The 16,058-nt window shown below is 41.3% G+C and overlaps 1 protein-coding gene across 1 annotated transcript in view; it reads right to left on the bottom strand.

The window, feature by feature from the left end:
• The window catches only part of IGF2R (insulin like growth factor 2 receptor), a 58,637-nt gene that overhangs the window by 29,919 nt on the left and 12,660 nt on the right, over positions 1 to 16,058 (bottom strand). The window contains exons 3-18 of the mRNA XM_075088035.1: positions 14,285 to 14,409; positions 12,509 to 12,607; positions 11,984 to 12,113; positions 10,748 to 10,868; positions 8,658 to 8,772; positions 6,966 to 7,128; positions 6,630 to 6,810; positions 5,851 to 5,954; positions 5,264 to 5,428; positions 4,809 to 4,949; positions 4,259 to 4,405; positions 3,223 to 3,354; positions 2,664 to 2,811; positions 1,303 to 1,480; positions 601 to 716; positions 18 to 180 (exon numbers count right to left, since the gene is read on the bottom strand). Of these exons, the coding sequence (XP_074944136.1) occupies positions 18 to 180; positions 601 to 716; positions 1,303 to 1,480; positions 2,664 to 2,811; positions 3,223 to 3,354; positions 4,259 to 4,405; positions 4,809 to 4,949; positions 5,264 to 5,428; positions 5,851 to 5,954; positions 6,630 to 6,810; positions 6,966 to 7,128; positions 8,658 to 8,772; positions 10,748 to 10,868; positions 11,984 to 12,113; positions 12,509 to 12,607; positions 14,285 to 14,409 (2,228 nt within the window). The remainder of the gene's footprint in view (positions 1 to 17; positions 181 to 600; positions 717 to 1,302; positions 1,481 to 2,663; positions 2,812 to 3,222; positions 3,355 to 4,258; positions 4,406 to 4,808; positions 4,950 to 5,263; positions 5,429 to 5,850; positions 5,955 to 6,629; positions 6,811 to 6,965; positions 7,129 to 8,657; positions 8,773 to 10,747; positions 10,869 to 11,983; positions 12,114 to 12,508; positions 12,608 to 14,284; positions 14,410 to 16,058) is intronic.

The following is a 16,058-nucleotide window of genomic DNA, read 5'->3' as shown; positions in this document are numbered from 1 at the left end:
ATGGAAAGGCTACTCACATGATCACGCCCATATTCCATCTGACAGACAGAAGCTCGCCGGTCACATCCTCGTACAGCAACCAGTGGTCGACACACATTTATGTAGTACTTCTTCCGCTCACTTGGTTTTGAATTATCCATAGCATACCAGTTTTCACCTCTCTTCTCAGATTTTGCTAAGCTGAGCAGGAAGAGAAAGTTCTATGCTAAGAACACATATTCTTCATAGAGTCTGTCTAGCTTTCTCTGTCAGTCAAGAAACAGAGCAACCATAAGGCATTTCAGAATAAACTTTTTCCCCCTCATTTTTAAGTGTTATAATTAAAAAGAGTACTCCTAGGAAGTACAGCACAGTTGACAAAGTAATAAAGTTTTTAGTAAACAGAACAGTCCTAAAAAGTGAACTTACATCTTAGGAGGCAAGTCAATATACTAGAGGGAAATACTGTCTTCATTTCAAGATACTTGCAGTTAGGACTGTCACAAAAGATTAAGCTTCTAGTGCTGTCTACACAGGAAACCAACCTCATCCAGTGCTAAGCTATCAGCCAGAACACTAAACTAGAACAGCCAAGTTATGCTGTATATGTTACTTCCCTACCTTGATAAGTCATACTGGTCCATGGTGCTGGGATCAGTCACAACACATTCCAGTGGCATTTCAGGACAAGCATATTCAGTGTACCACCTGAAGTTGTAGGTATAGTTATCTTCTATCTAAAAAAACAGCAGAATAGGTCAGTGAGGCTTTTCACACAGAATACTTTGACTCGCAGCTACTCCTTTATATGTTAAGCTTTTTATTCCCCCTTGGTTTTGGGATATACCTTCTCAGACTGATTTGTGTAGGTCTATTTTGTTATGGATCTTGTCATTTGCTGCGTCACCAAAAATAGTCTTTCCAAAAAATAACAGAACCAGAGCAACTAGAGCAATGTAACTGCTGTCTGCTGTGTTACAGGACACACAGTCCTACTAATTGTTAGTTCTCAGCCAGTTTGGGGTTTTTTTCAGGTAGAAATATTAGTGCTTTTGATCACCTTGTAATTATGTGGCTGAGAGACTACAGAAGAGTGGAGTAAGAACCTGGATCCAGGTGAACAGCTTACTGTTCAGTGGTCAAGACAAGCTTTACGGCTGCAACAAGAGGCAAAAACACCAAGAAAAATAGCTATTTCTCTTTGTCTGCGTTATAGATGCTGGATATTTCCGTCCATGAACCCCTGCACTGGCCTAGCAGCAATTAATTATTGTCAGGATTCTGGGATGGAGATCTTTTGCTTCTTCATATAGAACTTCTTACCTGGTATTCAGGCTGACCTGTTCCAGCCTGATGGTCACACAGGAAAGTTATATGGGTAGATCTCTGTGTTTTCTTCTCATCATTGTATGCTGTACCATTTCTGTAGGTCAACTGAATCAGACCATCATAATATGAAAGTCTGGAACTGGGCAGTCCAAGACTCCAAAACTGATCCTTACTAGAAAAGAAGAAGTGGGCTTTGATACCGAACAGAATGCGAAATTAATTCTCTCTTTAAGAGAAGTCTTACAAAGTAGTAAGCATACAGGGAAGTTTATAGAATACACTGTAATAAGGCAAAAGAATTATGCAAGGTTGACTAGATATAAGTGAGCTAGGATAAACAGAATGCTGCCATAAAGGAAAAACTTAAAACATGACCAGGTGTCCTTCTCTGGAAAGGAAAGGAAGCTGTACCTTGCTTAGATTTCTAGAAAACTTTAACACTCCCTTCTCTAGAGGAGTGACAGAAATATCAAGTTCCCATTCTCCAGAGTAGAATTCAAACTGCAGACACCCTAAGGCTGGACTCAAACTGGTTCCACACAAATACACGTGGACAAAGACCTAGCACTGCACAACAGCAAGTCTTCTCACTCAGGGAAGAAAACTGCCTTCACATGCTGTTAGCTTGGGACCAGTTGTGGTTCAGGGAGGTTTCTTTAACTTAACACTGGCTCTGTCAGACCTAGCTTGACCACTGTTTCTAGTGTCTGCAGTGAACACTCTTCTGCTGGAGAGTAACTCAAAGTCAGCTCAGGTACAGCTGCATGTGTTTGCACTGTGCCACATCTCTGGCAACAGGTTGACCTGGAACCTGAAGTGTACCGGTACTACCTCAGACACAGCTTGTAGAAAACAACAGCAATGATGCTGTTAAGAGTAGCAGTACACACCGGACTGTGCCTGTGCAGAGCTTTTAGCAATAGAAATATGGTGCAACACCCAAGCTCTGGGCTCCACCTCTGCACAAGGCAGCCACCACTCATCCCAAGTGCAGCAGTGCTTCTTTAGGCCAACTCTTGTATCCAGCCGACTCTGAATCCAAATTGTGGGTGGGCTTAATGCAGCTGCAGCAGTTAATCTACAGCTTACAGTCCCTATGGGAAAATGTAAGGGGGAGCAATGGACACACTAGATCTCAAAAGCTAGTTTAAGCAAGATCGCACGTGTGTGCGCTTTGCTTGAAACAGCTGGCAGCATAATTAGTACACTACCAAATAATATTTTAAGCAAATTACCTGAATCTGTAACAGTCAGCACAGTAATTATTTTACATGCAAATTGTTCACTGTTACATACAGACAACACATCATGCAGCAAGAGATCTTCTATTGCAGACTACAGAACTAGTGTCTCACCTTTGTGTTACTTGGCATGCTGCTGATTTTGTGTGACACAACTCCTCCGGCACACTGCCACAGATGTTTATGTAAAACAAGTATTCAGTAGTATTAACTATATAGTGACCATTTTTCTTGGCCAAAGGTGATAAATCGAAAGAGAAGCCTGATCGGGAAAGAATAAAGTTCACCAGTTTAATTTTTTCCTGCCATCTCTCACAGGTTTTGATTCTACTAATCACACAGCTAGTTCACTTTCCCCCAAATAAGTCTCCTTCCATGTAGTTATTGTTCCAGAAACGATTTGGATGGACATACTAAAAGCATGTTTTCTTATACAGAGATATTTACTACTGTAAAATGCACATTCCATCTATTTTCTTCCACAAACACTGGGCAAACGTTAAGCTCGTGCTGTTCTGATCCTCTATACACATGTGCTTAAAACTACTGCGTTCAAATGTTGCGGGTGCTTAGACTTAGACTGAACTTGCTTTGTTGTTGCACATGAAAAGGACTCAGTGTTGTGACACAAGCTCTATTCCTCACAACCTTTCAATTTGCTGAACATACATACCTGCCTGAGGATCAGAGACTTGACAGTTATCTCCTTCAGTTTTAGACAGGACACACGCAGCAGCAGTATACCACTCAAATGCATATGAACATACACCCTCAGACATCAAGATTGGAGCACTTTCTAGATCACCTGGTATCACAAGAGCAATGCATTACACATACAGACAGTCAGGCCGCCAAAAATTAACTATGAATATAAGCCTAGGAACTCTAACTCATCCACAAGAGCAGACCAAGAGTAACTGTTACAGGTACCTCTCCTCTGAAAATGAGGGCTAAACAGAGCCAAAAATTCCTTGCATCTTCCTCCCCAGAATAAAAGTTTAGCCCAGAGATGAAGATGCACTGCTCAGTTTGTAGCTGAGTACTGCCACACCCTTCAAAGAAAAAGTTTGCTTTGATACACAAACCTGGTGTTTTCCTAGTAAAACTGTTGCTTTGTAGCAAGTAGCGCATAACCTGATCCTAACATCCAGCACAGTTGGAGGATTCAGTTTCCTCAGGCTGAGATTGAGGAATGCAGGTTTTCTATTTCCCTGGAAGATGGTTAAACTAGCGGGCTATTACATGGAGATGAACAACATTAACAACTTCTGCAAATGCTTCTGCTTCTCATGAACTACAAGCAGTTTAGACATAAAACATACTTGTTGGAAAAGAAGGTTAAAGAATCTGACTGCAGTTCAGAACCAGTCTTTCCCATCAAGACATTCTAGGGATAGGAAGTGCTTTGTATAGTTTCCAGGTATTTGTGGAGCTTTAAACTCTTAAATGTACTTTCATTATGTTTGAGAGATCCTTAGTTCAAGAGACTTACTCAAGGGTCTTCGAAGGGTGCCTGCATAAAAGGTGAACAGAGCTAAATACCTCCAATTACATCACTATCATCCTAGTAAACAAACCACAATGCTTCAGCTTTTGCATAGAAGGAAATAAGACAGATGCACATGCTAATATTTAGCACTCATGCCTAGACATATTAAATGACATCCAGTTTTTAACTGCATCAGAGAATAGCGTGTGGATATTCTCACCTGGTCTGCACAATAGAGTGATGACAGTTTTGATTTTTTTGTTAACACCACAGCTGTCTCCATTTGAATAGATAAGTTGAATACTTTCTCCAACCTTTTTAGGGGGAGACATAAATGTTCCAAGATTCTTAGTCTTGCTTTGTTTATCTGTGAAGATAGTAAATACATCACTTTGGTTTCCATGGAAAGAAGTGAAGTTTACACTATTGAGAGAATAGTAACCGGCCAAATGGAAAGTCTTAAGAAAGCATATGGTTAGGAGTTTGCTTTTAACCTCATCAAAACCACGCTACAAATCCTAGAGGAGAGTGTAATACCATTCTTTAGTTAGAAAAGGCTACTTGCATTGTTTCCTCTAGGGTCTTTGGGAGCACAAAAGAAAGATGCTCCTAACTTCCGTTTGTTCAAATAACTGAAGGCACTCACGGCAGCCAACTCCGTCTGCAGAAGTGACAAGCCTTAAGAGTCTTTTAAAAAAAACAACAAACCACCAAAATCACAAACCAACAAAAAATCCCCACGACAACAACAACCAACCAAAAAGACTCACCTACAGAGCAAATAGCAGCAGTATCTGGGCAGCCAGAAGCTCCTCCTCTCTTCAGCACTTTATGGCAGACATTGATGTAATAATGCTTCCTCCCTACCTCCAAAAAGCTACTGTCCACAGCTTCCCAGTTCTGGGCTAACTCTGAAATATAGGGGGTTGTTAAGAACAAGTCACCTGGCTTAATTGTTTTAGCCTCTCCATGCCAAAATGCCTTTTATCACAAAAAAAGGACCCACATTTAAAACCACTTAAGATGATAGCAACAAAGGCAATCACGGATATGGCTACTTTCATAAGACACTCACTCCTTTTGGGATGAGGGAAGTGAATGCTAGTACCCCAGAAATTCACCAGGAAAAAGCAAAAGCTGATTAATGCTCAGCTAAAGAACTGCACTAGAGATGGCATGTAAACTCAGGACAAAAGTCACTGAAAGCTAGTTTTCATTGCCGTACCTGAGCTGCGGATCAGAGGTGACAAGTCATAGTGTTTTTTCTTATCAGCAACTCTGCAAAGAAGATCTTCTTTCTCTTTAACACATGCATATTTTGTATCCCAAGTAAAAAAATACGTGCAGTCCACTTCACCAGCAAACACTGGGGTACCTCTCCCATCATTACCTTAACATTGAAGACAGATAAACAGATGTTAGGTTTCCAGTGGGGGAAGGGGAGAAAAGCAAGGAGACTTGAGGACTAGCAATGAGCAAGGAAGATAAAAATCCTTTTGCTGCATGGGACTTGTGTTTGTGGTTTGGGTTTTTGGCGTTTGTTTTGTTTGGGTTTTTTTGGGGGGGAGAGGGAGTTGTTTGGGTTTTTGATTTGGGTTTTTTTTGCTTTTTGTTAACTGTTGGCTAAGAAACAAGGCTCTTTTACACCTCAATATTCTTGGTCATTGGTGTAACTTTAGGATAGCAGTGCTACTACGCAGCACAAAGCAATCTGCCAGCCACAGAAATTAGTGCTTATTCTTTTTGTTAGCTGTGGTTCAAAGCATGCATTCCTTTGAAGAGAGCAGAGTCATCATACCTTGTTAAACTCACCTGCTGTTTGATTGCACTCAAAGTTTATGACAGTCATTCTCTGAAAGCCGGAACTACATGCATCCCCATTCGGATAAATTAAAGTGAGATCCCCATCAGAATATCTGAGTAAAAAGTCAGTTTTAGATAGAAACATGCAACTAGACACAATCACGCAGTGTTCTTCACATAACACAAGCCACGCTCTTTTCTATTTAATAATTGTCTCACTCAAAGGGAAAACAACTGCTTGTTCAACATTAACACTGACATTTCTACTGCAACAGAGGCTTGCATCCACCGATTCTTCTGGTTACTTTTCATGAATTTGTATTAAGTTTAAAGAATGCTCTAATGCTATTCCAGCTTTGAATAGAATATCTGTGCTTTCAGTTAGAGTAGACTATTTCAGTTGGAAGGGACCTACATCAATCATCTAAGTCCAACTGCCTGACCAATTCAGGGCTGATCAAAAGTTAAAGCATGTTATTAAGGGCAATGTCTAAATGCCTCTTAAGCACTGAGAGGCCTGGGGCATCAACCACCTCTTTAGGAAGCCTGTTCCAGTGTTTGACCCCCTCTTGGTAAAGAAATGCTTCCTAACATCCCGACTAAACCTCCCTGGCAACCCGATCTGCTCCTTTGTTTGCTAACGCTATCCTGGTTTTTCTATACAAAACTGAGCAGAGATACTCACATTTTGCATCAAATATTGTTTATGTGACAAATAAGGGCATCAAATTAGGAAACAAAGATCAGTCATTCAGACACGTTAACAGGGCTAAAAAGCTTTTACACACCTTAGGGTTTGGTTCTCAAATCTTCCTGCCACTTTTTGCTGGTTATTTGAAGATTTTACTTGGCAAGATGAAGTGTATCCTGTGCTGTCCTTGCAGTTACCTGCAGTGGTTTTCCCACATACGTTCAAGTAATAGTAATACTCCTCTTTGTCATCTTTGGCTAAATATGGTGTGACATAATCTGAATGTGAAAAAGAAAAAAGTCTTCTAAAACACAGCAGAACATATTAAAAAACAACCAAAAAACAAGTATCTATACAGGACATTTTTCCCGTCTCCAAACATGGAACTGGAAAACTGGCTAATCACACCACAGAAGAAAAACAGTGAGCTTACCTGGAAGTTGAGTAAGTGGTCTTAAATCAATGGAGATATCATGTTGCTCATTAGTCAGAAGACAGCTCTTACTCTCCAAGTAATCCCTATGACAGGCATACTCAGTAACCCACTCAATTTCATACCGGCAATTGGTTTTTGCTGTGAGCTTGGGACCTGCACTCTGATACAAAAGTGAACAGAATTTAAATTACGAGTAGAGACTTAGTTGAAATATAATCTTTAAGGCAACAGAATCACATTCATTTAGGGTCAGTAATGACTACACCTGTAAAGTGCTTAACAGATGCAAACATTGTCTCTGGCCTCTCAGAAATAGGTGTTGAGAAAAAAGTAAAACAGGTCTTATTAATGATGTGGCAAACTAGAAGTCTAAACAGAGGTAAAGTATCAGGCATTAGCAGGTCAGCAACAGTAACAGTACATTAAAAAGCACTTTTCCTAAACGTGTTGTCAAAAGCAGAGCTACATGAGCTCAAATTGCTAAGCACAGCTTGGATTGTTTGCCTCAGAGAAGTCCTCAAAGAAGGGAGCAGAGATCAAGTGTTTCCAAAGCCAAAACAGCCTCTTAGACACCGGTGTTTTAGCAACTTTGATTCCCTCACTCCAAATTGAGACTGAAAAACATTTGAGAACTCTTTAGCCAACACTTTTATCAGATGCATTTTCTGTAGTGAAATATTTTTGCACCTCTGGGAGAAGGGGTAGTCTTGTCTCTCCTTCACTTTAAAGTGAAACATTTAGAAGCTCACCTTGTTTCATAAAAAACTGTACTTCTGCCACCCACTAAAACAACAGGCAGATACACACGTAAAGTACCAGGTAAGTTACAGGCACAAGTAACGTTAGCAATACTATTCATACTACATGGGTGTAACACCTCGCTACAGCTATGCAAAGTGACAGTAGAGAAAGTCCTATGGTTTGTTTCTGCAGTCATGAGGAGGACAAAGTATGGTACACCTGTCTAGGTCAGATGAGACACAAAACATTAAACCAAAAGTTAACCAGACCAGAGTTCTTCCTTCACTAACTGCAACCAAAAGCATCATGACATGAAGTGACAGAGCATTAGCAATTGCCACTCTGACCCTCTTTCAGGAGCATGGGCGGCTGAGGTTATCTGGCATCACAAAGTGATCATCATACTGCATTGAAGCTAGGCTAAAACTCTGTCCCGCAAAAACTGTGGTTAACGCTACAGATTTTACTGGAAGGTAAAAGGAGTTTGTGAGCCTGCTTAGTAAATTACAGACTGTTGCCATGCAATGACACTTGCTAGCTATTTTTTTTTTCTCTGAGGAAGGCCAGATTAATAATGAAACAAGTTACGGACAACAGTTGTAAGCATGCCCAGGTGGACTGATGATGGAAGAACACTCATCAGCTCTGCGGCAGGAATTAACACTGTACTGTGTCCTATTCTCAGAGGAAAACTTTGAGCCCAGAAAAGGGCAACCAAATTCATCAAAGCAAGAAAGAACACACCCCTTGGAAAATTTTATTCAAGTTCTTGTTTCTCTCTTCAACTCTTCCAAAAGTCATCTAGAATTTATTTCGATTCCTATACTCTTCACAAGCTGCAAAGGAGAAGGATTTCTGTTCCCTTCAGCCTTCAGTAAAAACAAAAAGATAATGCACACAGAAGTTACAAGACCAACTGTTTAACACAAACTGAAACAGCCAAGTTACCTCTTCTCCCCTTTTTGATGGGCACACAAAAGTGATCGTCACTGCTGGGTTATGCCCTAGGCAGAAGTCCAGCTTTTCTTCATCACTGTATGTTCTCTCATAACTCAATACCAGCCTAGAAACAGAAAATGGCAAACAAAAAAATACAATGAAAACACTATGTGCTGCACAGAAGAAGGATATTTTTGAAAGAACGTCCGCCCTTTGCTAGATACCCAGGCAGGATATCCTAAAGTAGCCCTGCTCCTGAAAGATACTTTTATGGAGGTCTTTATTCCTTTAATCTTACCAAAATAAAGATTAAGACAGTCCCAGCTAAAGTACTTAATACAGCATCCTCTTGCACCCCAGTTAAGACTATGCTCAATGCCTTGTAACCCATATTGTAGCAGGAGCTTGGCTGCTAGTCACAAGAACACTCTAGCTTTGCTCTCAAACTGCTGGAGAGCAGATGCAATAAAAAATCTTGCAACTTTTGGAAGCAATAACCACTCACATTTTACCACATTCCTATACTTTACCACCTCTGTGTGTATAATCTCTTTCCATTCTAACTCCAGAATTAAAAGCAAGATGAACTTTTGATAGCAAATTGACATGTGCAAGGCAACTGGGACAGATCAAATACGGCAGAAGTAGGAGAATGATACATGGCAACTACCTGACAGGGAGACAAATGGCAAGATGACTTGGATGAGAAAACAAGGAGACCAACACAACTTCCCAACTAAGCATTACTGTTCTTTACAATCTAACAGGCAGAAGACAACATCTTGTGGAGGGTTGACTGCCTGGCTTCAGGTTAGTCACACCTCTAACTGACCTCTCTGTACCTTAGGACACAGATATACAGTCATCTTGCTCTCTTCCCAGGCCACCCTAATCTGATTGAGCATATAAAATGAATTTTCCTCAAGCAATGAAGAGCAATTCAATCCTAGCAGGGATAAGATAAAGCTTTCTCACCAAGCACTTTTATAGAGTACTAGCTGCACTTCAATATGCGAACAAGCTTGCGCTTCCTCAGACGTGAGCTTCTGTACCAAGGCAAAACACCTCAGCCACTTGTTTCACGCTGGGCGGGAAAGCCCTGCAATGAAGGACTAACAATAAACCAAAAGAAAATCCACAACCCTGTCACTGAAATAACCCTGTTATTAACCTAGTTTATTCTGCTTGTTTAATTCAGCTTGCATCCAAGATAAAAAGAGGATGGCAGAAGTCAACAAGGTACTATTGACCCTACAGACAAGGTAAGCAGGCTCAGATGACTTGAAGGTCAGAAAGAACAGCATGTTAAGTAAGTCCCTTGAGCCACACAGGGTTGTTTGGGTGGTTTACTGGTGTGGGCTTTTTGTTGCTGTTTTGGGGAGTTTCTTTGGTTTGGCATTTTTGGGGGGTTTTGGGGGTTTGTTTTGCAGTTTGGTTTTTTTTTTGGGGGGGGGGGGGGGGGGGGGGTTGGCAGTGTGTGTTTTGGTGGTGGTGGTGGTGGGTTTTTTTCAAGTTACACTTCCAGCACAAAATGCAGCAAACATAACAGAGGAAACAGCATCAAGGAAACAGTTTCTCCTAGTCCCAGCTCTGCCACAACCAGGAACAATAAGCCTTGCATTGCTTATCTATTTCTTCTATTAAGAATTTATTAACGCAAAAATACAGAAAGGCAACATCCATCAGCTTTTAAAGTACTCCTGGGCAGTAGAGTGAACCAAAAACAGTGAGTAAACCCATAGAGAGCCAAGTGAACTTACCCTGTGGGCCCTCAGACAGTAGGCAGATGAGGTCAAATCTCACTCTTCTGCTTGTGGGCAGAGAGCAGCAATCACCCCTTGGTTCTGAGAGTTTTGCAATTTTGTAAAAAGGAGTCTCTCACAATGAAGAAGAAAATTTGATCTGTTATGGCAGTACAACAGGATGCCTCAAAAAGACTCTGGCCTACCAGTATTTGAAGAATTTTCTTCTACCAGTGCTTCAAATTTGAAGTGGTATTGATGTCAAGTTTTAGAAGACCTGTTTGTTACCAAGACTGCTTTTTCCAGCCCAGATGACTGGGAAGTATTCACAAAAGTATCACCTCAAAAATTACATACCTGTCTTTGTCATGAAGCTTCAGCTGTTCCTGTGGATGGCCAACGTCATACACCTGACCGTCATGTAACAAGCAAGCAGCACTGCCATCAGGGCAGTATCTGGTCTCTCCACTTGAACTTCCTGTTATAGAATAGAGGAGTCAGAATACAGGACTCAGTTTCTAACCCCTGCTCTACCTGAAGTATCTTGCCATTTTATCTGCAGGCTCACTTACCATGCATTGCTTTACACTGTTCTAAAAACACCTTTGAAATGGGTTACATTAAAATGTAAAACTGACAAAACAAAACCTGAAGTGCTTGAGAGGTACAGGGGGAAGTTCATGTTGACCTCATTTTCGATAGCAAATTTATCCTTCCTGCTGAAATTGCTGCAGCTAGTTTCCAGTTGCTAGTACAGCTGCTGGATGCATAGGGCTTTGAGAATTTCTACAAGCGTGCAACGTGTTTTTTTTTTTTCACAACACCAAAATGATACCAAGTAATGGGTAACCCCTTCTCACAGGCAAGGTCATTTTCCCCTCCTTTGTTTCTTATAAACCAAATTATTCAAAGCTGTCAGCAAATGTTTCAGACTAATGGAATTTTTAAAAGAACAGACCTGCCACTAAAACTAGATGTATTAAACCCTTAACAGGAGTACAAAATACATATTTAACTGCACAGTAAAAAAAAAACCACAGTAGGAGTATACAGCTAAACTAGCCTTTTCAGCAAGTTTCAAGTGAGTGATTTTGCCAGTTTAATTCCTTACATATGTAGCTCCCAACTGACATGAAAGTGCTAGCCATGCACCATTACTTACCCAAGCACCTAAACACTAGTTTAGATGCATCTCAGGGCATTTGCTTGGAACTAAGCAACAGCCTGAACTGGAGCCCAAAGTAATACATTTGGAGCACATGAAATGCTATGAACCATCTCGGTCCTGTTTGGCAGCAAACAGCAGCAGCTACAAGACAAGCTGAGGTCTTCCACTCAGTCCAGCTGAAGTCAACTCTTCTAACAGTACTTGCCCATCCAGAAGGGGCTTATCTCTGAACACCTCAACAGTTGGAGAGTAAGACTTAGCTTCACAGAAAGCAGCCTTCAAATCATCAAAAGTAGCTTGAAACAACAGCGCAAGTCCTAAAATACTGATCTTTGGTCACAGGACAACCTCAGCTAAGGCACTGGAAAAGAACCACACTACTAGAAATTTATACACCAACAGGTGAAACAAGCAAGCATTCACACCTAAGTCCCTGCAGACATTTATGAACAAGGAATCATCATCAGAATCATCCACCAAGTAGTGTCCTGAAACTTGGATGAGAGGACTCAAGTCATGTTTCTTCAAATCTTCATCAAACACATAGCAAGGGACCTAGAACAACAAAAAACTACATGCAATTCATGCTACACAAATAGGGAGAAGTTATGAACAGGCATATATAAAGCCAAGTTAATAAGTCGAAAAAGTTTTTACTTCTGCAAGCTCAAATCTGGCATAAAGCCAGATATGCTGACTAAAATCAGGCATCTGAAGTTCAACTGTTCTGCTCTAGCCTTTAGAAGAGTTTTACCATCCAGATGACAAAGAAGGTTGCAGGGCTGTTTAAACCCTCAGCTCCACCCACTTCCAACAGATGCTTTATATACTTATGAAAAAGTTAGGTCTATGGAGGTTGTTGGGGTTTGTTTAGGGTGGGGGCAGGTGGGTAAGAGTAAAATTGCCAGATGTGTGAAGAGTAACTTCTGCATGGATAGTACATAAATTACCTCTTTCACAGGTTTAAACAAGTCTTTCTTGCAAGCCACGAAGGTCCTCCATTCAAAATAGTGCACGCATTCTGTTGCTGTTACAAATTCAGGGGTACCCTATTTAAAGGAGGAAAAATAATTCTTTGAAAAACAGACTTCAGTTTTATTTTACATCTATAGACAGCAAGAAGTTCATTCAAGAGATTAAGGAAAACAGAATACAGCATGTCACAGAGCAAGGACATACAGTTTCTTAGTAGCACTTGTTAACAGCAAGTTTGTTATTTAACAGCTCTGTTGGTAAGCTTGGGAAGATGCCGGGTGCCAAATCCTTCCCAGTCTGCACATGCACCAATTCCCAAATTAACATGTGCCAGCCCTAATATGCAGTAATCGTACTACATCTTTAAGGAGTGCTCACTATGCCAACTGATATTGGCAGAAGTACCAGTCACATCTAGTTACTAAAAAGGAAAAACAACAATACAAATGTGTATAAATAGATGACAGTAAGGCAATGCATGGTTTATTGGTTCCCTGTCTTTTATCGTACAAACACTGATAAGCAATCTCTTCTGCTACACAGAAAGAATACCTCTGATCTCAGCAATTTATTCTTACAGGCTCATATTATACACATTTCTCTTTATTTCAAGATGGTCGTTCTACCACAGTTCAGGGCTGGATGCTCAGCTGAACGTCTTTACTTTGAGAAAGACAACACTCACATCTTTCCATTCTCCCTCCATCACCTCAGCATAAAGAAGCACTTTAGCATATTTAAATGGATTCCCTCTGTTTAACTCTGCCATAAAAGTGCTGGAAACAAGTTGTTCCAGACACCATTATGAAATCGTTTTACTAGGTCACATGAAGAATATGCATTAGAACTACGCTGACTAGAAGTTTGAAGATTGTTATGATCTGGTGTTACAGTTAAGCAATAACTTTTTATTTAGTTTAAAGTGTCATCTGCTGAAACAACAGGAAGGATTTATGTCTCTGCTGCACTGGGACTTTGTCTGGATTGGCTAGATTTCCAAGAGGGGGTGTACAACAGCATCATCAGTGCCAATAGCAGCACTAATAAGTACTTATCTCTGATACACAAATATGTAAACTGATCACAGTCTGTACAGAATACCAAGCTGTGGTATGAGTTAAGTGTGTGGAAGGTGTAACTCCAAAGGCACATGAAGGTGAACTGCACACACACACCCCTAGGAACTTTTTTGGGATCTCCGTTCACACTTTAAGCAGGTTCTCACTAACAGCCACTCCCCCAGAAGCCCAGCTGGATGTGTAAGCACTGTTAGTTCAACTATATGCAGACAAAACCTAACACCTGGAGTTGTCATCTACGCTGACCAATAACAGGTCAGTCATTTTCTTCAACGCTATTCTACTAAACAGCCATGCTAGGTCCACAGCTTGGACACAGCCAGCATTTAAACAATAGCTCTCATTGTTGCAGCACCCTGTACACTGTTGACTCATTCCTCCATAATACGCTATTAAATTACTACAGTGCAATCCCTGTAAAAACATAAAAGTCCCAGAAGAGCCAGTGATCAGAGCTATGATGCAAATCTCCAGTTATTTTCTACTGAGACTGAATTTTGAAAGCCACAGTAGATAATGACCTTAATTTGGTACTAAAACATAACTGGCTCTCCTTCCTTAAGCTATGAAGCTCAGTAATTAGTACAACCATAAGTACAGAAAGTCTCCTTAAAAAGCATGCCAGAAGTACTTGCCATTTCCATTGAAGATAAGAACGCGACTTAAACTTACCAGTGTTTTCCCACACAGGAAGTTAATGCTGCTTTGAATTTGGTGCCGACTGCCTTGCTGCAAGCAGTTACTTGTGCTGTTGAATTCCACAAGAGTGTCAGAAACTTTTTGCAGGCCCAAGTCACCTAGGGTTTAAAAAAAAAAAAACCAAACCTGAGGTTACCGTAACACAGCACCTTCACAGAAGGTCAGACAGGCTCTAATTTCAAGCACTGAGCCCCATAAGACATATCAGTACACTTGAAGAAAGTCTTTGAACAGAGTACAACTGAAGACCTTCCCTGTGGTTCTCTCAATTTGGAAGACTAGACCCAAGTTAAGATAGTGTTTGGTATCTCTAATCACACTTCTACTTTCTCAAAGGTTTTTCACAAACACTTTGAATGTTAAGAAGCCCGACAGCAGGTGCCACTACAAACTATTCACTGCCTTAGGAACAAGGGACTCCATCAGAAAACTGTTACCAACTAGTTTCAAATACCACATTCATTCCCTCCTCCTACCAGCTTCTATTTATCAGCCTTTTAGCCTTTAAGCCATTTATACAAATAGCTTCAGCACAATATGAGACAGAGTCTATCAGAATCAGAATGGCTTGGGTTAGAAGGTATCCTCAAAGGTCATCTCATCCAAGGCCCCTGCAATAAGCAGGGATATCTTCCACTACATCAGGTTGCTCAAAGCCCCATCCAACCTGACCTCAAATATTTCCAGGGATGAGGTATCTACCACCCCTCTGGGCAACTGGTTCCAGTGTCTCACCACCCTCAGTGAAAAAATTTCTTCCTTATATCTAGTCTGATTCTACCCTCCTTTAGTTTAAAACCATCATCCCTCATCCTATTGCAACAAACCTTACTTTAAAAGTCTGTCCCCATCTTTCTTATAAGCCCCCTTTAAGTACTGAAAGGCTGCAGCAAGGTCTCCCCACAGCCTTCTCTTCCCCAGGCTGAAGAACCCCAACTCTCTCAGCCTTTCCTCACAGGAGAGGTGTTCCATCCCCCAATCACCTTTGTGGCCCTCCTCTGGGTTCACTCCAACAGGTCCACGTCTGTCTTGTACTGGGGACCCCAGAGCCGGATGAAGTACTCCAGGTGGGGTCTCATCAGAGCGGAGTAGAGGGGCAGATTCACCTCCCTTGACCTGCTGGTCACCCTTCTTTTTATGCAGCCCAGAATAAGGTTGGCTTTCTGGGCTGCACATGCACACTGACGGCTCTACCTACACCTTAGTCTTGTTTACTTAATGAAGAACCCATTAGTGCCTGGGCACAACCACTATGCTGGCATTGCCTGCAGACAAACCCAACCCAGATCCATCGCTTCGTTGCATGTCCCCCTACAGCTTCCACCCCCTTTAGCACAGCTTGCATGCTACATGAAGGTTGGGTCACCGCTGAGTCACTGCACATCCCTCTCCTCCCCAGCACCTGACATGAAGGGGAAAGGTGGAGCACATTTCAAGTCATGATGAGCACGAGCTCAGGCCACTGAAATGTTCCTCCTCAAACCTATTTTGGTTAGCACTGACTACCAAGCTCTTTCAGATCTAGAATGCCAACTCGACCCTGTCCATTTTTGATAGGTAGATTTTAATCCTGCAAAGAGTTTGGGCTGAACTATAGAAAATGCTATGAAATGCGAGTATTGACTGGCTTCCCCCTTTCCATTTTTGTTGATGTCTACACTAGGGAGAAAGCAAGTCAAACCAGTAATCAGAGCAGGCAGCAGCTGTGCACCTAGGCCAGATGTTGTTTCAACTTTAAAACCACACT

Source organism: Phalacrocorax aristotelis, chromosome 3, assembly GCF_949628215.1.
Source record: "Phalacrocorax aristotelis chromosome 3, bGulAri2.1, whole genome shotgun sequence".
Taxonomy (NCBI): domain Eukaryota; kingdom Metazoa; phylum Chordata; class Aves; order Suliformes; family Phalacrocoracidae; genus Phalacrocorax; species Phalacrocorax aristotelis.
The sequence above is the reverse complement of the archived record's forward strand: the minus strand, read 5'-3'. Positions and strand labels throughout refer to the sequence as shown.